Source organism: Bombus terrestris, chromosome 4 (assembly GCF_910591885.1).
Source record: "Bombus terrestris chromosome 4, iyBomTerr1.2, whole genome shotgun sequence".
Lineage (NCBI taxonomy): Eukaryota > Metazoa > Arthropoda > Insecta > Hymenoptera > Apidae > Bombus > Bombus terrestris.
In genome coordinates, this window is record NC_063272.1 from 12,782,791 (window position 1) to 12,809,908 (window position 27,118).

At 36.1% G+C, this 27,118-nt stretch overlaps 1 protein-coding gene across 2 annotated transcripts in view; it reads left to right on the top strand.

Moving 5' to 3' along the window:
* LOC100642241 overlaps nt 1-27,118 on the top strand; it is a 109,349-nt gene that overhangs the window by 18,688 nt on the left and 63,543 nt on the right. For both annotated transcript variants that reach the window (XM_048405352.1, XM_003394954.4), the window contains one exon: nt 6,158-6,208. In XM_048405352.1, the coding sequence (XP_048261309.1) occupies nt 6,158-6,208 (51 nt within the window). The remainder of the gene's footprint in view (nt 1-6,157; nt 6,209-27,118) is intronic.

Sequence of the window (27,118 nt, forward strand, 5' to 3'; positions counted from 1 at the left end):
TTTCTCCATAATTCTACACTAGCTACGGTACATCTACATTAGAGCGTAGAGTTCCTACGTTATTTTCACATTTTCTACCTGTTCGACTGTTCGCGGAGAGACGCGGTCGCGGTAGAGCGCGCCAACGAGAGTCGTAAATTCTCGTTACGATGATCGACGCCACGAATCAGCCGATCCCCTAAGATTCCATTAAGATAATAGGAGTGGTTGAATAATTATAACACTGATTTAGTAACTTAAATATACTCTTTATTCCAGCAGCTTTTCCTCGAAGAATATAAAGCGAAGAGCGACCAATAAATTGAGATTAATAGTAATCTTCTGTTCGAAAGGATTATAGCAAGTAAGTTATGTTCTGTGACGGCAGTATTTATACGGAACTAGTGACGGGTGCTGGTCGCTCCACAAAATGTCTTTGGGAAACTTGGGGAAAACATACTCTTCCCATTTTTCGCCGGATTGAATGTTAACCCTAAGGAATTTCCCGACTTGAAAGATGTTTTGTAGTACTTAGGGGCCTTGACGGTAAAGTAAGAATGCTTAATTCTATGACGATTGCTTAAGATTATTGCTGTACAGCTGGTGACCCTGTCGACCGAGGGATGGAGTTTGGTACATGGCAACTCTTCCTCTATTGCAGTCTTTGCGAATCTACTTTCCATAATTGTATGCTCTGTGCGCGGAATTTCTACAGTAGATCAATCACGTACACAGTTAGCTTTGAATTTGTTAAGCAAGAAACAACTCTTCCTTCGTTGTTTGCAATTTCAAAGTCCCTTATTCCTTTTGACGTACCATTCTATTTCGTCCAATTCCATCCCAAAGGAGATTAGTCGCTTGTATAATAAAATTTCTTTCATCGTAGCCGATAATCCTACGCGATATCTAGCCGATTGTCCATAACTTCGCGCTATCTACATCTGCATTGCGGTGTAGAATTTTTACAATTTCTATCTTTACATTCTTTACCTACCTGTTCTCGTCGTTACAGTCTACTCCGTTGCGAGTCTACCTCCCATAATTCTACCGTATCCGTGTAGGATTTCCACGGGAAGTCAAGTTAGATCAACCGTCAACGATCGTACATTGTACGTGTATACAAGTCCAGTTAGCTTCGACTTTGTTAATCAAGGGTCAACATATGCTTTATCATCTGAAATTCCAAAGTCAGAGTGTCTGCGTCTTAAAGGGGTGCAAGGTTTCTACTGGAACTATCGAGGAACACGCGAACACTCGGTTCTCTGCATCGTTTGCATCGCAACCTGCGCGAACACGTAGCGGCCGTTGCCGCTTAGGCTTAACGTTTAGCCTACCATTCATACGTTGCGCGACCGTGCAAGGCGAGGCAATGGCAGGCAAGGTCATCGTGTTTTGGCAAAGTGGAGGAGCGCCGGCGCACGGTGCAGAATTTCAAATGGGCCGAGTGAGTCAGAAATTTAATTTTAATTGATACGTCGCCTCGGTCTGGTGCCGCGTGTATGAGAGAAGCATATCGCAGCCTCTTTGTTTTCCAATATTACGTGACATTAGGGAATCAACGAGAAACGAGTTTTCGAAGATACGAGACAAGACAGGCTAGAGAGAAAAAAAAAAGAACCACGAACTTTCTCGTGAGTATAAATAAATGTTTAAAGGCATTATTTTGAGGATCGTGTCCTTGTTCTTACGTAATTCACGATATTACGTTCTTTACAAAGGTGTATGTTCTTTTGTCGTTTTGCTTTTTATACCGCTTCTCAGTTTCTCTTCTGTTCCTTTCCTTTTTTTTTTTTTACTTCGTTATTTCTTTCTTTTTCGTTTTCGTTTCTTCGTTCCTCATTCAGGAGTCATAGAATGGATTTATTCTGTTTGTAAATAGGACTTGAACGTCGGTGAGATTCTTCGAGCGACGCGTGCCGATGTCTGTCCAATCTTTTTACCAATGATTTTAGCGTAATTAAGTTAGCACCGAAATTGTATTTTATTCGTTACGTTTCGAAAACGGAGTTTATAAAGTGAGGCAAATGAATTTCAATCGACGAGTTAGTTCAGATAATAAGGAATTTAAGAATCGTTAAAGCGAGTTTAAGTTCAAAGAAATATTCTATGAACCTGCGTGACTCGATCGAAGTATAAAGTATAAATAGAATCGCGGCAGTTGATTCTCTGTGATTGTTCGTTTGGAAGCCAGGATCGAGACAATCGTGACAGAAGATTTGTGTGTAGGCGCCATTGTCTGTCATTATGCGTCTTTCGCGCGAATATTATTTGTTACTATGTACTCAGGAATTTTGGCGTAAAATACGTTTCGCTGTTTCGTTACAACCGCACAGATAGAATTGCGTGTTGCTTCATGCTATTAATTTCAAGTTTAAGCTCGTATAATACGTATTTCGGTAGAAGAGAAAACAACAATGTAATTTACTACTTATATACAGGTAACTTAAACACTATTTCACAGTCTGGCGTAAAATGTTTACTTAAATACTGTATATTATTATATTTATTATGTTTATTCATCTTCTGTTTGGTAAACAAATTTCAATGCGTTCTACTTAATGTACAGTATCTGCGTTACATTCCTTGCATTACTTTTTTTTTTTTTTTTTTTTTTTTTTTTTATAATCCATTATCTTCCTTGCCATTCGTTTCCTTGTCAAGGACATTCAGATTAACCTCTTCGCATTCGCGGACGAGATATCTCGCGACACGATGTTGTGTACGCGACACTGTAAACCAGATATCTCACGTCCCCATGTTGTTCGTACGTCGTTTTAGACGAGATATCTCGCGTGTCTGTTTTTTAATACTTATAATTGCATGTCACTTGATATAAAGAAAGAGAAGAAAAAGTAATTTTATTTCAAAGGTATAATATATTCTACGCGTAGCATTATTAAACTCTTTGTATTCATCGTACGAGAAATCGTACGAATTAATTTCGACATATTTCTTGTTTGAATAATTGCACGATACATGTTACATTCAAATGGTATAACATATAGAGGACATTTTATTTCTTTAACATTTTATCATATCAGTATTCTTATCGCATTGTTCCTTGATAGATATACAACTAAATAATATATAACTAGACTCCTCGAATAGCCAATATTTCTGTTTAACAATAGGTTACACCGTATAATTAAAGTATGAATTTTTCAACAACGTTTTCCAGTATATAATTTAGTACAAATTTTCCAAAAAGCTAATATCTCCATTTGGAAATATCCGACATCGTTCACCCTATAATTATGCGTATATAAAGTCTTTAAAATTCCAGTATTTTCATATAATAATGTCCTTCAATATATTATGATAGTGTCTAATTTTAATACAAATGTACTTTTATCTAACGATAAACTCTAACTACCAACTCCCCCAAATATAAATATTTCCATGTAATAATATATGTACAAACAAGTGTACAAAGCACAAAATACCGGTATAGTATGTAATTAAATACAGAGCAATGTATCGACAGAAGATCTCTCTCTGAATAAATGAATATCATTAAATACTACGTCTTGATCGAGGGACAAATCCTTTGGAAGGAAAAAGGCTCGTTAACCCAGTTGTCGGTATGTATCGTCGATGCAGCCTTGCTACACCTAATCGTATTACAAATTTTACTGACGAACTCTAGTATGTCGCAAGTATTATAATATATGTACATGCATACTTATAATATTAGGACATTTCCTGCTTTCATATAAGATACGATAATTATCATAGAAACGATCGATCGATCATAATTTTACCTTTATGTGTTTAGAACGTATCAAACATCTCAAATATTTGACGTTTCATAAAATCTGTATAAATTTGTCGATCGCGACCAGAAACACGTATTTTAATCTATTTAATTTAATTAAGATCTTAGCTTACCTTCATCTACCTTCGATTATTCTTCTTAAAAATTATATCAAACGTAGATTCGTTGTATCTATTAAAGATTATAACCAGTATTACGTGCATTGCGTGTGCCTTTTCTCGTACCTTTAAATTTCTCGTAAACGCAATTTCTCGAAATCCGCAGTCTATTTGCGAAGAATATTCAACAATTCCAAAGTAAAACTTATTATTATTTTTTATATATGTTATTATTCAATTTGATTCGTATTTACAAGCACATACATACATATGTATATATTATGAACGTAGCATAATTCGAATCCTTACGAAGCGAACGTTGCGCATTGTATTTGATGCAGTTTTGCAAGTAAATATCCGAACTTGATCCCATCGCTAGGAGATTCGGTGGCGTTTCTTGAGAATTCCCTGTCGGCAGACGCGACGTCGCGTCGCGTCGCGGCATCTCGATCGGTTAGGCGCCGCTCGCGTCCGCTCGGTTACCTTGACGTTCGCAATTTTACTCGCGGGAGCCCACCGTTTGTCCTCTACGCTTTCAGGCCGATACGTAAAAGGACGAAAAGCGGCGTACCGGTTTCGCTGTTGGCCGCGCCAATAATAGAATCGTCCGCTTTTGGAGCGTGGCTTCTAACGGGCGCCAGGCCTGTTTCGTTTCGTTCGTTCGTTCGGCGAGCCGTGCCGCGCCGTACCGCGCCGCCCCGCGCGGATTCCCATTAATTCCGCTTAATCGAAACGCGGAGCCTTGAGTCGGTTTCTAATTTCTCGCACTCGCGACCAACCGTCGCGTCGCGGCAATCCGTTCTGGATTAAAGTGGAATCGGGACGCGAGCGTAACGAGATTCCCACGAAAATAGATTGATCGCGGTCTGGCGCCTTTAATGAATGTTCTTCGTTTCCTTTTAACGTGCCGTGCTGTATTCCAACGACGCGCAGGATGCTTACGGAATAAATGTAATTGGTAGACCGTGGATGTTTATGCAAATTTATATTTTTATGAAAACGGAGCCTAATTAAAGATTTTTTTTCTTTTCCGTTTTTCTTTCTTACAGTTTTTCCAACATATGAATTTTCTGCTAATATAAATATATGAATCTTCTAACTAATCTAGCTGCGTTATAGCAATGTAGCAATACGTTGTAATTGATATCTGTTATCAGTAATATGACCAGTATAATAACGTAAATATCGTACACGTATGTATCTATGATTAAGCCCAATAGCAGATTAGCCTAATTAGCCTGATTTTAAATAAGTAAAATAGGAAAGGGAGATTCGTTTCACCTAAATGCTGTAGCGAGTACTTTATTTTGAATATCTTATATATTTTTATCTAATTTCGCATAAATGCATTAACATTGGCCGTCTAATAATTGGCAGTAACAATTCTTTTGTTGTCGAAATTAAAAGTGTTTTGGATCGATTGATAATATCTGATTGTAACATGTATGGGAAGATTGTAAATTACTTTTTGCTATAATTTGAATTATTTTCCTTTAGCTCAAAGTAAGGCAAAATTGTAATCTATAGTAGGTATTGATTTAAATTAGATAGTTAATTTAAATGAATAGTTAATGAATAAAAATAAATTTTTTATTGCGATGAGAAGTGTTTTATGTTCGTTTCGGGTAGATTAAGAACGCTGTAAATTATTTTTTATTGCTGTGTTAATATAGAATAAATTAAAATTTAAATTACTTGCAGGTAACTAACGACTGAAAATAAATTAATGTACCTTTAGGAACTAGTAGATAAATTATTCACCATATAATTACGATAATACTTATTTGAATAATTATATTTTGCTCATTGATTCCTAATTAGTAGCTTCGTGTATGGTATTTAATATTCTAAAAAAATCAGTAATAAATATACATATAAGCTGATAGTGAGTTCTGCTTAAATTAAAGATTAAGTTCCACTTCATAAAGTATTTCATTTCTTATCTTTTCATATCGGTTATAACAAAGTGCAATACAAGCTATAGATTATTTATTCGCTCAATTTGTATTCATAAGGAAATCTTGATAAGAAAAAATTAAGTGAAAAATCGAAGAAACAACAATTTTAATAAATAGTTAACACGCCTAAGACATAAAAGGATCAGAGACCTCGTTACATGTATAATTTATAGTTATAAATAAATATATATAATAAATATATAAAATATAATTTATAACTATAAATATATAGTTATAAATAACTAGCACATCTAAAGTCAAAAGATCAAATGAAAAATCCAGCTTTCGAATTTCTCGAAAAACACTCGCCATACGTATTAATTCGTTATTCTTCTTCCTCGTTTCAGAGTCGCCGCCACCCCCGTACTGCCTTTTCGCCGACGGACTGAGACCCGAAGGTGAGTGTCTTCCTCTTTCGTATTTTAATCGCTGACACGCGTGTGCGTTTGCGGATACATTCGATGCTTGTCCGTATACTTGCTGGAACAGATACAGCGATGTCATAAATTATAGCATTTAATCAGCGACATCGATTGATGTAACCGCGCCCAGAATCTGACGCACCTTGAATCTCAGCCTGCTAAAATCATTCATAAATCGATATACAGTGAAATGTTGACCATTAGAATAACGATTATAACATTTAGTAATAACGATTAATAATTCAAGATAATTCAAAGATACTTTGAGAAACATCGAAAGAAATTATTATATTTCTATTAAAAAGGCTAATTTGTTCCTGTTTGCTTGTTTAAAATCGTTATAATATGTAGGAAATGTTTCAAACTGAACGATCGGTATTTCCATTTTCCATGATGTTCGAATATTAATGCAAGTCACTGTGTGTCTGAAATTATTGTGTCGACTCTTGGAACAAGTAAATTACAACGTCTGATTGATTTTATAACCTCGCTATATCTCTTCCACCGACAGTACGTGAACACATGGAATGTGTAGCCCCACGCAATCGTTCGAGCGATAACTCATGTTTATTACCCGTGAACGTTTAGCATGCGAGTCGTGGAGATCGTCCTTTAACGCGTGTCACATCTCACGACCTAGCTCAAAGCAAAAGTTCTACGACTACGACGAACGTATCAGAGAAACGTGTTTCATAGTGTCTGAATTAATGTTTCAAATAGCATCGTGTAAAATTTTAGCATATATATATGTGTATGTGTGTGTGCGTATGTATGTATATCAGTATGACATTTTTGATTGACTGTTATTAAATGCACGTAGAAATTAGTTCGTAAAGAAAATTGATTTTCAGCATATTTTAACGATTTATTTCATACGAGCGTATAATACGAAGATCGTGGAGATTTATTAAGATTTGAGTCACCTATGTGGAATATTTTTATTCGCCTTGGAATGTAATAGTATGCATTGAAAATGCAGATAGGCGTAATTGAACAAGTGTATCGCTTGAAGGAAAATGCATTTGAAAGCCAGTGTGAACGGGTATTGTAAGCAAATGTAAATCAGTGAAGTTAAATGGGAGCTTATGGAAAATTCGATTATTCAGTTGAGGACTAAAGTTTTTATTCGATCAGTATCTTCATTTAATTTATCGGAGTTTAATAGAACGTATAAATATTAACAGGAACACGATGAATAAGTTCTATATTTCTGAATACAATGATGCTTCTTCCATCGTGCGTCCTATATTAATAACCAGTTATTTACTATTAATTAGCTTTCAACTCTTTAATTTTAACTTTAGAGCTACTTTATTTTAGCATTTGTCTATTTACTTTTATCGTACATTTCCACATAGTTTTTTAAAAGTATGAAATTAGAATAAATGTTGCAATTAGTTGACCAAGAGCATATATCAATGGACGATTAGTAGTAATAATAATTAGTAGTTCGATAACGTTCGTTTTTAGAATATCTCGTTATTATCGGTCTTTTACTAAATTGTCCTCAATTATAGGTTCTATACTTATCGTAACGTTAAAATCGAACAAAAGTTTGTAATAATATATTTGTACGTTCGTTAACTAATTGGAAATTTCATTTAACCTATATACCTACAAATATCGCAATACATTAATTTTCTATCGTAAAATCGTTTAACGTTTCTAATTTCGAACAATATTCACATTATGTTCTTTCGTAAATTGTTACTACACTATGAAACATCACGGATTCTCGAGACGCAAGCGCAAGCGTAACGAACATCTGCAGTTTCTCATTTTCATTCACGACCAATCCGTGTTGCATACGCGAAAAAGATCATCTTATAACTCGAACGGACGTGTTGTAAATCGATCTTATTGATTGCGACGAACCATATGGCTATAGGTTTCAGGGTATCGCCATTTCCGTGGTCGACGTAGACTTGCTAGCAAACACCAATCTAATACTTGATGGAAGCCGATCGGTCTTATCGTGCTTGTATCGAGGAAATTACAAGAATCTACTTTAATTTACGCGTGAAAATCTCGTACAGGTTGCGAGAGAAACTTCGTTTTCTCCGTTAAAACATGCACGTTTTTTCTCGAAGAAATTTCATGTGCAAAAGTAAGTATAGACGTATGTTTCGTAAGTTTGTCGGAAAATTGAGATTTGGAAGATAGATAGTTTAACACAGGTAGAAATTGGATTAATAACTAATTAATAATTCGATCGTTTATGAGTGAACAGATTTCTTTACGAGTAAAACTATGTTCTTCAAATTCGTACGATTTAAATTATATTCTTTGAATTTTCTGTCTCTGAATGAAACATTTTTAACCGATTAAATTTACAATTAGATTACTAAACTGCTACGAGTTCTATGCCACTAATTAATCGTTAAAGATAGAATTAAAATAGTTTTGCAATTCTGAGATTCCAAATCCAATCAGACAGAATAATCTGTCTTGATTCGTCCTAGAGGATAATTAGCTTGTACAATTGATATTCACGACCTCAAAATTATTGAGTTCTTGGATATAAGTATTACTCTTTTAACGTGCCAGCTCCTATATTCCTCTTATTAAATAATATTACTTTTATTACGTAAAATAATTCGCTTTAATCCATCGCGCAAGAAAGATGGTTCGCTTCTATAATTATCCGTTACAAATAATCTAAAAATCGGGAACTTTTCAACGTGTAGCTGTTCTGGTAAATCGACCCTTTGATCCTCTCGAAATTAGTCTATCGTTTTCGAACAAATTTTTAAGGCCAGACCCTAAAATTATGTTCCATGCTATTTTTACTGGCATTTTTACAATGCTCGGTTTTGCGGCTGGTTTTGACTGCCTCTGCTCCCTCTTTCTTCCTTTTCTCTTTTCGTGGCTGATCCTAAACTGGTTTTCTGGATCGATACGAGCACGCAGATCCCTCAGCCATCGATAGATAGATTCCGCTGGAGAGAGACGCGTTCGTTCGATCTCTCGCAGATTATGGTTGCGTAATAAGGTTGGTTATAGCGAAATCGTCTTCGGGAGATCGATGTCTCGCTGTCGTCGCGACTTTCAATTAAGTTGAATATCGAACTAGAAATTATTTCCGATGCCGAGTCACGTTGAGTTAATCGGTACCGGGAATCATCGAGATATTAAAAGTTACTTCGAAGGATTATGTTTCTGGTAGTTGATGTAATTTCTTCTTTTTTTCTTACAATTATCAAGAAGTACAGAATAGTAACTAAACAATAAAATAATTTGTAGCTATTTCGCAAGTAATTACATTGATCCGAGAATAATTCGTCATTCTGTGATTTCCACTGAATTATCCGGGTACTTGCTATTTTTCTTAAATACATAAAAATTCTTTGAACGTAGGATAATGTACGTAGATATATAAAATATCTAAACAATTTCTCAGCTGAACAACTGTATATATATAAATAAATAATAGTACTTAATTAGTGGATCAACGAGTAAGCTGTTTATAGGAATATACAATTTTTAGTCTATCTATATATCATTTTTAGTCCTACAATTTCCATCCAATTAATAACACACCTTTCGTCGTTGTCGCAGAATGTATGCAAATATTTGCAATTGAAAAATTGGATTTTAGAATCTCGCTCGATTCTCTGATTAGAATGCGTGGAGATAGAGAATCGGGAAATACATTAGTCAAGTAAGAAGGAATACTACTATTTCGTAGACGATAATACCTTTTTATTATTATTATTATTACTTGTCAATATCATTAGATTACATTAAAAAGGAATATCAAATTTTCAAATCAACAATCGAATTCTCCAAACGGGATATGTCCAAGTACAAAGTTTAAAGATTTCCTTAAAGAGTTCTTACTTCGGAATCGATGTCCGAGCATAATCGTCTAAAATTGCAATTTTCCATGGAAATCACATCGTTTCCGGCAAGACTTCCATCCATGCGAGATAGACTTCTAACAAAACAACACGTAAGCTTTTATTTCCATGCAAAACGATCCGTTGCCAAGGACTCGAATGAAATTATACTATTGTTTCGGAAAATTCTATTCACCGTGCTCGTCTAATTTTCTCCTGGACATTTAGCGCGCGATACCTCGACAGATCGCGATTTAATTAATACATACGCGTGTAATTAATACACACACTGTGCGACCATTGAGATCTCACGTACCATGACGTATAACGCAAGATGGTACCGTTTATATGCCAAGCCTGCTATGACGAAATAATAGCGCCTCTGGCTACAAGAACTGTACATCCGCTGACGTTAAGCCTTATTCAGATTAGTCAAGTTACTCGAATTCAGTGTGACTCGTGTAAGCCCGAGTAACCCGATTTCTAATGGTAAATATAAAGAAAGTATGTATATACAGCGATGGGCGAAAGATAGTTTATAAAATAAGAAATATAGAAAGACACGATAATTTTACCATTTTTATAATATTCGATTTAATAAGACATTTGTAACAAGACGTTAGTAATTGATTTTAATAAGAACAGTGAACAAATATAATATACGTATGGTTGAGAATAAACGATTGGTTGACAATATGGTGAGAAATGTTTAGTATTAAAGTTAAGAAAATTTATAGCGTCCTAAAGTTTCTTCCACTCGATACTGTATACATAATCGTCAATGCAAGTGCACTAGTTCGCGAGTTATATGCCACTTGAGGTGAATATCTCTTGTCGACAGTGTGGCCTGTATTTATATAAAGCGATCCTGTCAGGGCTCCAATGTTCTTGAAGGTATAATTAAGCCTGTGAGCTATGTTCAGAACGCGATCTCTCTTGTTTCTATAGGTTTATCGTTGGATGAGAAACGAAATTATACCGTTAAAAGAGTGGAAACAGAAAAACGCGAGCAACTGACGTAATTAGAGTTCGTAGGGAGTAAAGTGGTTCAGTAGAAAAACGAAAACCATGTAGAAAATTATTAATTAATGTAGATATAGAAATTCTTGTTAAATTTCAATCGTAAAATAATTGGCAAGCTACTTTGTTAAATCAAGCTGTTACAATTTCATTTAATTGGGGAAATTAATCGCAAGCAGAAATATATAATTTTCACATTTGTTTCAATGTATAATGCAATCCTAACAGTCGTGTCTGGCGATGTTAACGAAATTTCAAAATCTTTCGTATAATACGCGTAATGTATGCGTGCAAGATTTTTACTCCGGGTATTCGAATACTCTCGTGGATTCAAATACCGCGGTAAAGAGCGTAATAGAAAGGGAGATCTAGAAATATAGGATACGATAACGTCGTATGGCATTTTTTAATCGGTAGATCACAAAACACGAAAAGCGTGTGGAGCTTATCTTCCACGGTCTTCATAACGTAAAGTATAGATCAGTTGACTAGTTATAGAACTACGAGGCTGAATCGCGCGAGCTTGATGAAATTTGTAAAAACGCTTACATCATACAAACGTTAAAAAGATAGGATCTGGATGAAAGAGAAAGTTGAAAAAAGAACTAGTACAAGTGTGCTACAGAAATTAATTTGGATTCTACGATACGTAAAATAATTATCGCAAGGCGACTGAATATCGCTGTGAAGCTTCCTAATATAGAACACTTAATTAAAAAACAGAAACGGGCAGAGATTAATCGAAGAAGATATATCCATTCGCATAATCACGAGGATAGTGAGTACGATTGAGACGCAATTGAATTCAGAAGCGTTTAAAGATCACGTGAATCGTTAGACCGAATTCGTTCTATCGTTTGACGTAATTTTTACGATAAATCGGCCGTCCGTTTCGATCGAGTTATTTCGCGGCGATAAAAGTATCGGTCGACAGCGCGGAATCGTCGGTCGAGGAAAAAACACGAGGTCTCTCACGATAGCGGTATTAGCATGATAAAATCAGATTGCTGGTGGTATTCGTCATCCGCGTAAATGCGGGTGGTATAAGTGAAAGGATGGGAAAAAAAGGAATTGGAAAAACGAGAAGAAAATAAAAAAAACGAAGTAGGTGTGGGACGCTCGGTACTTTGAAAATTTAAAGTCCCCCTCGAAAGTCAACAAGTTTACGCTATTTTTGTGATTCGAAAGTCTCGAAATTCTCCGAATAAATAATAACTTGTATAAATAACTCGGGCGAAAGTACGAAACTGACGATACTAATTTATTTTTATTTAATCTTCGTACAGCGTTGTCGACTGGATGACTGTATAATTCGGCTGATTTAATCTTATTTCGTGTATTAGTTTCTCGACGATAGAGAAATTCCCGTAAATCGTATCATTACAATTAAAAGTTAACTAATAACGACGCGATTGAGTTTGTGTCTCTGGCCTTTACGCTTACGTTTTAATTGTTACATTCGTTATATTCGTCAATTCGTTGTATTTACATTGAGGAAAAATAAATCGTGTTTTCTCAACGAAATTTCTTGAGATTTTAGTTTCTCACAAGATAGATATACTTTCGAGAAAGAAAAAAAAAAAAAAGAAGAGAAAAGAAGAAAGGGGCATTCCAGCTTTCGAGAGATTTCGCGAATCTAGAAATAAATACGCAGAGAAAAGAAGAAGAATTTGATTACGTTCGTTGGAAGAAAGAAATTGATTATGAGAGTTTGTCTGTCACGAGGCAGCAGATGTAGTCGGTGTGTAGTAGATTTATGCTCGGAGAAGGAAACTGGGCCAGCACGATGGAGCAGAGCAGATAAAAGACCGCTCATCGCCACTTGTTGCATTCACCCGGGAAATAGGAGAAATTTCTTCATTCATGAAACTCGAACCAACATTCCGTAATGCGGTGGACTACGAACCGGAGGCAATTAAAACAGTGGGACGGTTGAGAAGCTTCGAGAACGGGAATCGTGTACATAACGCAATTTCTATAGGCAGATCCTTTAAATTCTTTCGATTAACATCGCCGGTACAGTGGAATAGAATTTTGCAATTATTAGAATCGCGGTAAACTTAGCATCCTTTTATACGAAGTCAATCTTTTCTTCATTGTATCGTCGATTATTACGGTACTCTTCTTACGAATAGATTTAGGATTTTTGTGCAAATACATGGATACATTTCGTATGAAAATTATTTGTTAATATATTGCAGATAATGAATAGTCAACGAACAATGAACATGTTAAATCATCGGTATAACGATAATTATTACTAGACTGTGAATATTTATGCAAATTCATATCTTTTTGCATGCAATTTAAGCTTTTCGCTTACTAAATATTATAACACATACAAATTCTGGATATTTCATATATCTTTTCATGGTACTTGTATTCGTATCGGTAAATTTCCTATAAATATTGAACATTCCGCACAGTCTATAATTACTACGTATTATTACAGCGATATAAATGATCTAATGTCAAAAATAATATAGAACTATGGAATAGTTTCTGTCTCTAATAACCAAGCAGTTTATGCGATTTAAATACAGAGAAAAAAAGACAATAATGAAAGAATATCATAAAATTTACAGACAACTTAAAAAGAAGACCGTCTAATTAGTTTTTTCATCAAACAACCGTATAAAAAGGCGATACAACTTGACGATGTTTAAGAGTTATCACTTTCATTTTTTACTCCAAAGAATTATCAGGATATATTTATGGGCGGGTCTCAAAGAATCACCTCATTAACTTTTTTCTCGAGATAATTATCGAAAGGAGGCACGAATCGATGATTTTTAAAAGTCATCTCGATCGGTTTCCATTAAAAAGAAAAAAAGAAAAAAGAGAAGAAAAAGCGTGTCTCGATATTCGGTCTCGAACGAGTAATATCGAGGGACTTAATCGTTAATTCTTTTTTTCCCTCGAAGAAAGGAAAAAAAAAAGAGAAAAGATGGAAAGACGAAGAAGAAGAAAGGGAAGCGAGAAGCGTGTGTATAAAGAATTTCTGTGGCGATACGATTTATTTCCGCACGTGCTCTGTGCGCGCTGTCAGCGACAGAGTTCCACCAGTTGGTTGCGCAAAATTCAACGAATACGACGAAGGACATGGCACAACGCTCCGTGCAGTCCCTTTCAAACGCACGAGGACAAATCTTGTTCGTATTGCGTTACGCCGGCTGCGTTTTTAAGCTTCCCGCTCTCGATTCGAAGCCCGTCCTGAATCACCGTATTGTTTCTGCTGGCATCATGATAGCGCCGATGATATTCTATCAAACGCTCTTCAATTCTTCGATCAAATAATGACGATGTTCAGTTATTCTCGCCGTAGTAATTACTTACACGTATTATATTATGGTTAGAGCATTTTACTGTGTCGTTGATGCTCGTGTTTGTTATATCATTATCTTCGGAGGTTTCCACGAAAGTAGATTTCTTGGAACGTGCTAGCTCTGATTTAATTTTTGAATCTTTGTGCATATTAATTGTTCGATATTCGATTTGTAGATTCTTTTTTCTTTCTTTCCTTTTTTTCGAGGCGAAGTAAAACTATATTTGATAAGTACATTTATTGATATCATCGATCACATCTTTTCGTAGATGAGAGACAGTTTTAGTAGAATTTTCCGAATTTTCTCAAGCACTTGTATGTACGAGTTTAATGTCGTAATCAGCTACTCGCGGTTATCAACGATATCTCTGGTATTTTAGATTTTGTTTTTCAGATTTGTTCGTTTGAAACGTTCTATCGCCTCTTCGCGTTATGTTGTATGCCATTTTGTATTTAGCAATTGCTTCGTGTCTGTGAACATCCTCGAAACTCGATTTACTATGCCGATCATCGCACGACCCGTAAATACGTTTAAATCGTACGCTCGGCCACGTGTCAGCGAGCGAAATTTGCGCAACCTTGGGAGAAGAGAAGACCGTGAAAGCAGAAGACGCGGTTAAGGGCAAGTTATACGGAGCAGGGCGCCTTATAGCGCCAGTCGAAGGGAGGGACCTGGATACCGGTAACACGAAGCTCTTTGGTATGGCGGGCGCCTGTCGCCTGCCTTTTATAATACTACTCTGTTCGTTTCGTCGTCCTTGATACGCTTCTCTTCTCCTCTCTTTCTCTCTCTCTCTCTCTCTCTCTCTTTCTATCATCTTACCATTCCTACATCTTCCACTCCTTGTTTCCTCTCTCTTTGTTCGTCCCGTATCATCCACACAGTCGTACGAAAGCGTTTGCACACTTGTAGACACGTTTTATGAACGTATTACGCGCGTTAGACGAAACATTTTGAAATTTCATTAGCACTGTTGTCTCACTTGACTATCATGATTATATCGATGAAACTTGAAACATATCTGAAAATGTATATAGAAGTTACAAGATATTTACCACAGAAATATTTGCACAGATCGCGAAAATATTTAAACAGTCAACTATCCGTTATATTAAAAAAGATATTCGATAGCGCGATATTATACGTCCACTTCGTGCTTTTAAAATATATGTCCAGTCATACTGTATATCGATATTTCACTACACGTACGCTTCCAATAAATATCTAGTCAATTCTATATACGTCTTCACGTTGGTTTCGACATTCACCGATATAATCGTGTCAATGGCATTACAGCGCTAATGAAATTTCAGAATGTTCCGCGTAGCATATACTCTCCACGTATCGTCGCATTCGAGGTAGAACGTAGATTTCAAAAATGAAAGGACCAAAGGACGTAGTGCAATGGGAAATGGGAAACTCGCCGAAGCCTGGAAACGAAGAACCGTGTAAAAATGAATCGAATAAATAGAACGCGTACGATATGAAAATAAAAAGTTCCCCACGGTAAATGTTCAAATACTTTCGTGAGCCAGCGTATAAAGAATCTAGCTCACTCTTTCCTCTCCTCTGCTCTCCTCTTCTCTTCGCGAATACACTTCTCTTCATCTCCTCTTTCTTTTTCCCTCTTGCCGTAGTACTCGAGTACTCCAACCTTCCTATCTTCTTCTATATTCTATCTTCTTCTCGTTTCATCTTATGGATCGAAGCCATCGGCTGCTGCCCACTCGGCGCAAAAGAACGAGCTGAAAAGCACGCACTCTTCGTTGGGCTCGATCGTTCTCTGCCTGTTTCTCGCGATGCGACGTTCCTCGACGAGGCTCTCGGTCGTTCCTCGAGACGGGCTTCCTTTCTCTCCCTCTGTCTTTCGGCCTCTAGGTCGCCGCTGCTCGGCCCCAACCCGTATCTTCGACGAGAGGCGGGAGTGGCTCTCTCGCATTCCGTTGCTTCCTCCAGCGGCCCGATCCAGCCACGACCCTACCGAAACCGCTCCATCGGTTTCCGGATTAACGGAAATCGACACGTCTCGATTCTAACGACCGATCTTCTGTATCATCGATTCGACGATCTTCTTAGACTAGTTCCTAGCCCTCGATGTGTAGACTGCGGATTTTTACGTATTTAGGACGAAATTTGAGAGCGCAAAACTGCACGTAATGCGCGTGAGAATGAGAAAGTGTTAGGTTGTCTCGGAACTTTCTTTCTATTGGAATGAAATGGGTTATGAATTATATTTAGGAGGTTTTGTTCTGCTGGAACAAAATGGGTCATACGTAATTCGATGAAATAACACAACAAATGTCGTGCTTCTTTTATTTCCTTATGAAACGAAAGAAACTTTTTGGATAACCTAATGTACGAAACATCCAAAGTTCTACAGCAGTAGAAATTTGAAGTTTCACAAAACGGACAGAATATGGAGAAATATATAAAATACCTAAAGTATACTACTTTCTATAGTCCTCGGTATTTAAAATTATACAAAATCACACGGTATGAAGAAATATATAAAGTGTTCAAAGTATAGTGATTTCTACAATAGTACATATTTAAAGTTGTACAAAATGGACAGAATATGGAGAAATATATAAAATATCTAAAGTATACTACTTTCCATAATACTTGGTATTTGGAATTGCACAAAATGCACACAGTATGAAGAAATATACAAAACATCCAAAATATAGTGCTTTCTACAGTAGTAGAAATTTGAAGTTTCACAAAATGGACAGAATATGGAGAAATATATAAAATATCTAAAGTATACTATTTTCCATAATACTTGGTATTTGGAATTGTACAAAATCACACGTTATGAAGAAATATATAAAATATCCAGAGTATAGCTGTTTCGATACTTTGTAGATAATACTAATGCTTGGTGGGTAAAGCAACTTCCCACTCGAGTTCTACTTTCCTAATTATATTCTCGAAAATATGAACTTAAATAAGATTTCGCGATTTATTGATGTATCCAGATGACTCTATATGTTAATAGGAATATGGTTCTGTATATTAGTATCTTTGGATGAATTCTTATTTATATTTTACATATACAATATGGCAGTTTCTGATACTTAATACAAATCAAATGCTTTTCGTTTTTTTTTTTTTTATTTTGAGTTTATCGTATCGTAAAGCTATTATATGCGCCGTACAACGTAAGATCTTAATTGCTGTAAAGTTAACCAGTCAATATTCTACTATTTATGATTGGTAGTATAACGTTGAAGGAAAGGAAGTTCAATGTTGAAGATCGTGTACAGTAGAATTGTAATTAACTAAATTGACAAGATCAGATCTTTACTGGCAGAATCGAAGCAATGGAGTTTAAATAGAGATTTGTTTCATTCTCTAATTACTATAAGCAGTAGTTTAGTCTCAACATTTTGTATCCTGCGCATTTAAATTTCTCGTAAGTGCATAAACCTTTGCAGTCTATTTATAGCTTGGAAATTATGTGCATACCAAATAAAAGTATTAATATCTATTGTATTAAACATTTCTTTATCTGTCGTTCATTCTGAGATATTTACATATAATAATGGTTACATCTACAGTGCCATGCAGGGAAATGCTTATAGTATGTTCAATTAATCGTATAATGAATACTTTTCTAAAGCTTTTTATAAAACGCTATAATAATTACAGTAATATTTGCTAAATTAATTTGAATATTCTGCAATGACCTGCAATTACCATCGATATTGCCATATATAACTGTAGATAGAAAGTCGAAACAGGAAGAAAAAGCATGAAAATGATAATAGTTTAATAATTGTTCGTACATTCGTACGTTCTCTCGCAACCTGAAAAGTATTATCGTCCCGAAGAGAAATTAATTCATAGAAATAAAGCTAAACGGTTGCAAACGATGATACTCATTAGGAATAGAATTATACGCTCTTTAATGCTTGTTAGCTTCTGTAAACTCATTGCTGAGTCGTATTGACTGAATTGCTACTTGTAGTATTAAGGTCGGCTCGTTTCTCAATCTCACATGGGAGAAGCTTGTGTCCGATACGGGTTTTATAGGTGGGTTTTCTTCCACATACATATATGTATAGGATGAGGAATTACAGAATCGTTATATTGTTATATAGGTAATTGTGTGGTATGGGAATAGCGATTTGAAGTAATAGCGGAATAATGTATTTACTATGTAGCGATGGATAAGAATGGAAAAGAAAGAAACGCAAAACGCGTGTATTTAAGAGGATAAATATCTCAGTTGCGATTAGTTTTGTTCATCCGTTTAGATTGATACGATGATTTTATTTGATCACGTTCTCCAGCTTCTTTGTATTCTTATCCATATTTATATCTATATTTTTGGATCAACGGAGCAGATTTACTTTGAACTTTGTTCATATTGCATTTCTATTTTAAAATCTCTATAAAATTATTAACTGGGATAATAACGAACGAGCTACAAACAGGTGGATTATCGTTCAAAGCGCGCATTTTTAGCAACTTTTGTTATAGCTGTATGAATTGAATGTACGCTGATTTATGAGATTTTTTTCTTTTTTTTTTTTTGTACGTATAAATGAAATTCGAAAACACGGTGAAACTAAAGGCTTGAATGTTTGTAATTCGAATTACATGTCTTAACGCCATTACACAGAATTCCATATTACAGAATAAAATACGCTAGCCATGTTTTGATTCTAAATTTATCTACACTACGGTAAATATTTTCTTAGCAGCCTCTTACAAAGATCTCGATCAACACGGATGAAAGAACAAATTTAAACGAAATTTCATCCTTGCCAGCCCGAAACTTTCTTTCCACATTCGTTACGTAACATTTATCGTATCATTCGAAAATCTAAATTTCACTTAATTTGCATTAATGTACCGCCGTAGATCTATTTCTCGGGAAAATCAATTTTCTATCCTCGATTATTCGCTCCGTTATTAATTTGTATCATAAACAAAGTTCCAGTACCAATAAAGATACACTATCATTCCCACACATAAATCTTAGATCTTGTCTCCTTGGAAACCTAGTTCACCTATCATTATGACCCACTTGCAAATAAAAGATTGCCTCAATAGGAAAATAAAAATGCGTGGTAGGAAAATTGAAAAGTTCAATCAACGCGCAAACAGCGAACGCGAAGTTCTATGTAACGTAACACGGGCCCCGTTTCCCTAGAAATTGCTTCACTTGTCATCATGGCTGACTAGCAAATAAAAAATCATTGCAGTAGGAAAATTGAAACGTCTTATAAGAAGAATAAGAAGCTCGTTGAACGCACGAATGAAAAGTACAAAGTTCTACGCATATATAGTGCAACATAGTATTAGTAAAGATATACTATCATTCTCACACACAAGTCTTGGATCTCGTCTCTTTGATTCACTTATTTTCTGCGACTATTTCACTTATCGTTAGACTGCCGATATTTATGCAAATAAATATCTTCGTGAACATAATCTAACAAATTTTTATACAGAAAGCTGTTCTATTAAATATTCTAAAAAGTATCATACTTTCGATGTCGCGTGTATTTCTGCGCGTTACGTGCATTATACGATATTACTGTGAATCCGCGCTCTATTTATCATCATGACACAATCGCAAATGCCAAGTATCCTTCCGAGACGCGTCGTGAAAAAATAGGGAAAGTTAAAAAGGTGAGAAAGAAAAGATCAATCGTGTAAGTGGAAAATACGTTTTAGGCAGTTCCTGTTTGTTAACAGTTCCATCGGTGTACAAATTTCACCGCGAGATCCGTGCTTGTGTTAGAAAACGCGGAGACGGGATCGAGGACAATCAGTGTACAAATATTTACTCGTCGATAACGAATAAATTGACACGTAAACTTGGCAACTCATTACCACCGCGTTGATCGCGAGCAAATACGTTTATGTACGTGTTTGCAGAACGGTTTCGATCGACTTGGTGCACCTTCGAAAGGAGAAACGAAATTCCATACTGATGGCACGACACCTGTCATTAAACGCGTAGTCGTTCTCTGCTAACCGATAATGTCATCGTTAAATTTGCAGCAGTGGCAAATTTGCCGATCGATCGGTGGAAGGACCGTTCCGGCGAACTTTCAAGGCGAACGAACATATGAATTATTAGCTTATTACCATCCTCTTCTTTCTTTTCTTCCTGTTCTGGCGTACGATGTAACCAGTACCGTAAGACACTCTTTTTCCCCCCCTCTCTCTTTTGTATCGAGGAAGAGTGTTACGTGGCGCTGTATTGAAATATTTGTACACCGGCAATTATGTCACTGATACGTGACCAAACATCATCGACACGTAGCTGGCCGATGGATGAGAGTGTACAGGCAGATTTGAAAACATTGTACCGTGGAAAATTTCAGCAACGAGCTTCAGATTCAAATTTTGACAATAACGTGACTCACTCTGGTTTCACTAAATGGGAAGACTTTTGATGTTTCGAGAGAGTTTCTATACGTAACATTGGAGTGCCAGATCGCACTATCGATAAGGATTCTTCTGCTTTATCTTCAAACTTGGAACGTTTTCTTAGCGATAGAATGCGAAAGATACGCTTGAATCGAAAATAGCCCAAAAAGCGGATTTAAAATGAGAATGGGGCGATGAAAATGGGAGAAAAATAAGATAATTGACAAATAGAAGCAAAAGATAAAATGATGCTCAAAGAAATAGAAGCTTTTCAGAAAAATATCGAATATTCTATCGAACGTGTTTCAGCTGTAAGTTTATTCGACGTTCTATGTATAAACAGCGATTTTTAATTCCGACTAAAATTCTACGTTTCTACGCGAAATTCTACCTTTGACAAGAGCCAAAAATAACATCTGAAACTAGAAGAAAGATGTTACTACGATATTTTACCATACACCAAGCATTCATCCTAAGTTACCGTCTTTTTTATTTTATTTATTCTAAGCTATTAATACTAATCGCAAGTTCTCGCTCGCCCTGCATTTACACCAAATTTCTAACAAGCCATCGATATAAATTTCTTTCCATTTAGCGAACTATAATACCGAATAACGAACAATTATTCCTCTTTCTCGTTCTTCAACTCTGGCGAAATAAATTCGCCGGGAACGAGCAGCGAACGAACGAAACTATGAGGCCGAACCGAGCTACGTGACGCATATTGGGACCGAGGATATTTCCATGAAATCCCTCCTAAAAATACTTGACGGATGTTGAATCTCTCGGCTACGTTTCTCCTTTTGCTACTGTTACTGCCTTCTAGCTCTGTTAGCGGCAGGAAATGCTTCTCCCGTAGGAACGAGCCGCTGGAATTCCAGAAGAATGCGACCGCCCTCTTGTCCGACTTGTTGTCCTCTGACGTCATCCACTCTTTTAGTCAATGAATCCCGTCTGAACACGGGTCTGTACCTAAAACGATTAGTCCTTCGATGATCTTGCAGACATCGAAATCAGAAATCTGCCGGAGAAAATATCTCGCCACGAACTGAGAAAACTTTTCTGTTTCGTTCTTATAAAAGTTGTAGCGCTTTGTTGTTCTTCCAGATTTGAAATTTGCTTATCGTAGAAAATTTGTTGCGAGTATATTGTGCCTGGCACACGAAACTTTAACGTATTTCATTATTTCGTTAGCACCGTGAAGAGGCGATCGTCTCGATGATACGATTACAGCGATGGAATTTAAAAACAGTCTCGAAGCGTACGTAAAAGTGGCTAGACTTTATTTGAATGAGAAAATAGCATGTACAGTGTGAATAGTTGCGATAAATGTTGTTCCGATAATTTTTCGTCCAATACGAAGCGCATCTGTGTTTAAACGTTGCTGATAGTAAACGAGCCAAGTCATATATTTCTGAAGAATCGAATATCGATCGTGTGATTGAGTAATGAAATTAAGAAACGTACAAGTGGAATTACCGATGAATTTAATATCTGGCAAGTTCAAACGTCTCGTAACGTGTATCCGCACGTAGATTTTTCGATTTGTTTCGAACTTTAGCAACTTGTTCGCGATAGTCGTATCGCATCACGTGTTATAGAAAATCTTTTGCGTAACACGTAGTGTATCCGTAGGAAGATTTTCTGTAATTGTTCCAATAACTTCGCGTGTCTTATGATTGAAAATATTATAAGTAACTTCATGTTTCAAGTTACGTTGTATCGTACAAGCTGTTACGAAGCAACGAGTAAACATTTTTAATTGGACGAATTAGTAAAACGTTTAAATAACATTAATAAATAATGCTACTTCGTCTGTCTCGTACGTATCGAAATGATAGATAAAACCATTGTAACTAAGCAGAGTATTACACTCGTGTCCACTGCTGGCTTTTTTCATCGGCGACAAAAAAGCTTCGAGTCGCGTGATCCGGCTCATTTCGCCACGTATAAAATTATGTGGCGTTACATCGTGCTCTTAATAACGCCTGTAACGATCTTTAAAGCAACGCCTTTAATGATGTTGAAAACAACGCCTTGGCTATGATACGAAGAAAGTATCCGGTCTTGTCGTGGAAATCTACGTGTGTGGTCCCGTTCGTGACATCGATTTGTGCATGGTATCACTATACGCTACTGGCTATAAGTATCGGAATACTCGTATTAGGATACATACATTGCACATACATAGGTCACATATGTAGAAAAAAGTTGGAAAATTCTAACAAATTTACTGCATTTTTGGCGTTTTCATTTAGTAATTTAGCATTTTATGTCATAAGACGCCATAAGGTATAATACACCCGCAATGTAAGTAAAATATTAGGTTGTCTAAAAAGTGTCTTTCTTTTACAGATACGTCTTTCGCAACGATGCATCTTTATACGAACATGAAACCTAATCAGTCGAACGTTGTGATTTTTATTCTGATGGAACAAATAGATCATACGTAATTCGATAAAATAATATAAAACTATAATAGAATTATAATAAATATTATCATGACAACGTATGCATTGATAGGATGGTCCTTCTAACCATTTTGAATGTACTGAAAGCTTTAGTTTTAATAATAAATCTATTATTATCTGATAAATTACTAATTACACCAAACGATAATTAGATGTGTTTTTCTTCGGTATTTTTAATTTTATTCCATTATGCCTTTTTATAAAATCATTAGACGAAATGTGTTCTTACTATTCACAATTGGTAAACGTATGATGCGAAAATTTACAGAGTGCATATAAAGGAACATCAACGACAAATACATCCAAATGACGATGAAACAAATCGCAGCACACACTCTGTTTCTCCAGTTGTGTTGATAAAAGTACAACTATATAATATTGCATTGAATTTGCATTTAATATATTATTGCATTTGTATAAAATTTTGCAGTATATTATATATAACATTGGATTTAGTATTACACTCGAATATCGTTCAATCTGTACCAAGTAACGCATTTTGCAAAGAAACGATGAATATTCTGCTATTTATGGCGCACACTGTAAATCTTCAGAGATGTAAAATACAAACTACAGATAAAATAAAACAGTCGCCGATATACCGTATAGAGTCGCTTCTGGAATCGAAATTCCAAAGTACATAATTAATAATCAATGAAGTGGACGAACAAGAGTCGAACGAAGTTAGGAGTAGAATTTTTAACGCGGACAGATAATCCAGCCGTGGGTACGTGTCGCACACGTAGACGCTCTTGGGTCTCGAGTCGAGATTGAAGATAGCATTCTTACAAGTGAATTACCAGTTGGCCGTTTCGAATGTTAAGTGAGAAACTCGCTGTTACGTTGACGATAAATGATCTGACCGCGGCGGATTATGATTTTAGACGATACTGTCAGCTCGTTTGTGGTCGATGAACAGACAGTAGAATTTCCACGAGAATCGTGATTCACCCAAGCCACAAATTCGTCGTCTCTGATCGCTTCTGTGCTCTGGGCACTCGACGCCACGCGTTCCGGTATCCTCCGATGTTCTCGATCGCGTTGGATTCCTGCAAATTACTCGAGTCATTAATCATGCCTTGGCTAGTACCTGGTAGTACCTTGCAACGCATATCCTGTCACGGTGCGTGCATCGTGAAACGCGTTTTCGCAACGTACCGTCTTTTCTCGTCTATTATCGCGATTTTCATACAATTGCCAATGGTATCGCGATTTTGCCTCAAGATTAGGTTCACGTTGGCTTGAAACGATATCACTGGAATACTGTTTTTTAAGCTTCCTAAAAAAGCAAAAGACATTTTTAGCAAGTCAACCTTACCAAGAGCAACGTTTTTCCTTCTAACCATTTTGAATGTACTGAAAGCTTTAGTTTTAATAATAAATCTATCAATATCTAATAAATTACTAATTACACCAAACGGTAATTAGATGTGTTTTTCTTCGGTATTTTTAATTTTATTCCATTATGCCTTTTTATAAAACCATTAGACGGGATGTGTTCTTACTATTCACAATTGGTAAACGTATGATTCTCCTTACAGACTGAAAGGTATTTGATCTTGAAAGATCAACAGCACAATCTTCAACCCTTCCGCTATTGTATTCTCGAGATTGAAAGTAGTTTTGGGCAATATATCAAGTAAGGAAAGTGTAAGGAAAAATACACTGAAGTAATTTGTATAATTCAGTATATAACTGCATAAATGCAAGCGTTTCTGTGTTACGGGGAATGTATAGTAACTGATAAAGATATTTCTGCACTTGCCATGGAAAACCTTCGTACATGCACATATTATGCGTCTTATACAACATTTCTTCGGATTTGTCTCAAATTGTACATTGGAATAAAAATGAAATTGCGGCATGTTCCGTATAGTATGCATAATATTGTATATTCGTAAAAGATTTTCACAGTGAACGTTCAAATATTTTCCTGAGTCAATGTATGTGCATCTATCTTTTCTTTTTTTTTTTTCTCTCTACAAATGTTCACTCGACGTTTAAAGGCGTATATGCACGCTCTTCTTATCAAAAGGGTTAAAGGCTAATCACTTACTTCTGTTAATAAAATAATCAGCGTTGCAAAACTGTAGTAGAATTTTACGATGTTGCCATACTGAAATAAATAAGCGCTGAAAACTTTGTTACGACAATTTCTATAGAAATTGCAACTAAAAATAACCGAGCAAATGAGAATAATTCCGCAATAAAGAGGTTCCGCAACCCTCTTGGCCGCAATCTATAAATCGACGATTTAGAAAATCGTAGATAATTTCTGTATCACATGTATAATATTAATCCTTTTTATTATTAATAGATCGTCGCTTGATAATCATCGAACGTTACTGGAAAATGCGTCATATGCAAAATAATTACATCGCAAGCGTAATGTTGTGCACGTTAACTTTTATAAACGGTATAAAACTCTAAGCAAGTGGTGTGTGCAGTTATCGTTTGCGATAGATGCAGTTATCTTTCTTGGGTCATTGATGGTCCATCAAGTGCATGTTTATCTTCTACGATTGTAAAACGTTGTATACTAGAAAACGCGTAAAAGTAGATTCTTGATCGCGAAGGAACTATCGGAAACTAGTAAACATTGTTTTCAACGAAATACAATGTTTAGAAGGAAAGAATAGGAAAAATGATCGGTGCGACGTTTCTTTCAAGACTGAAACTGAATGATAAAATATATAAATTCCTCGGTGTTGTTAAAATTTCTGGCTAATAAAAATAAGTACTCGACATGCTTCTACCACTTAACTTATCTAACGAACAGAATTTATCGTATTAGAAATATAACATCGATACTACGAGCTAATCGTAATCTATCACAATATATTTCAAACAATGAAAAACATATCTCTACTGCCATGTAATTTGTCTAATTAACGAAATTTATCGTAGTAGGAATACGTGTAACATCGTCGATACCACGATCTAATCGTAATTCATCGACATTGAACAACTTCGTCGTTCATCTTTTATTCTTAACGCAACACGAGAAAAGAAAAGAAGGTATTTGAAAAGAAAAAGAAGAGAACAGAGGTATCCTTTCAAGCGAGGCGATTGAAAAGGACGAACGAGAAAACCCATCGGTACCATTAATCATCGTATTTTGCATTTTCCATCGGCTATAATATTCGCCCATGGCAATTTCGATGGTCACGGTTCTACTTCGTGTCGTAACGTTCTCGTGATAAACACACACGTACACGTATGCACGAGTTTGCATCATACGTTTCTAGGAACGTTCGTAACGTTTTCCTCTTTCTTCCACGCCGTCCATAAATAAGACGCGGATCCCTAGAGTCGCGATCGGAATATTCGCGTTTCGAACAGCGACAGAGCATTCCAAACTCGCTTCTATCTCGCCGAGATGTTAGTTAGCACTCCATTACCGATTCTTCGAAGCGGTCGCGGTGTTTGGTTCTCTGGTCAGTTCGAGATTCGAACTTATAAATAGGACGGGTGCTTCTATATCGAGGCGGACACGTTTCATCCCCTTGGTTTAACCCGTTGTAACTAGTTCCAGATGGGACAGAGCAGCGTTTAGAATCGGTCCCGTTGGTACGCTCTCTGCCTCTACCATCGTGTTCAAAGCTTGTTTCGTTGGGTCTTTTGCATCGTGTCACTTATTTCCAATTAAGCCTATTCGTTTAGCGTTTCCGTGGCAATCAAAGAAATTACAAATCGGTATCCTTCTTCTCGTAATACTATTTTTCTTTCACCGATACGATCTTTTTCGCGAGATTTTAGTCTGCAAATTGCGGGAGTGCTCGTTCGTTCCGCTAGGATTTCCGCATTGTGCGCAGTATTTCCGATCGTGTCTTCCTTTCG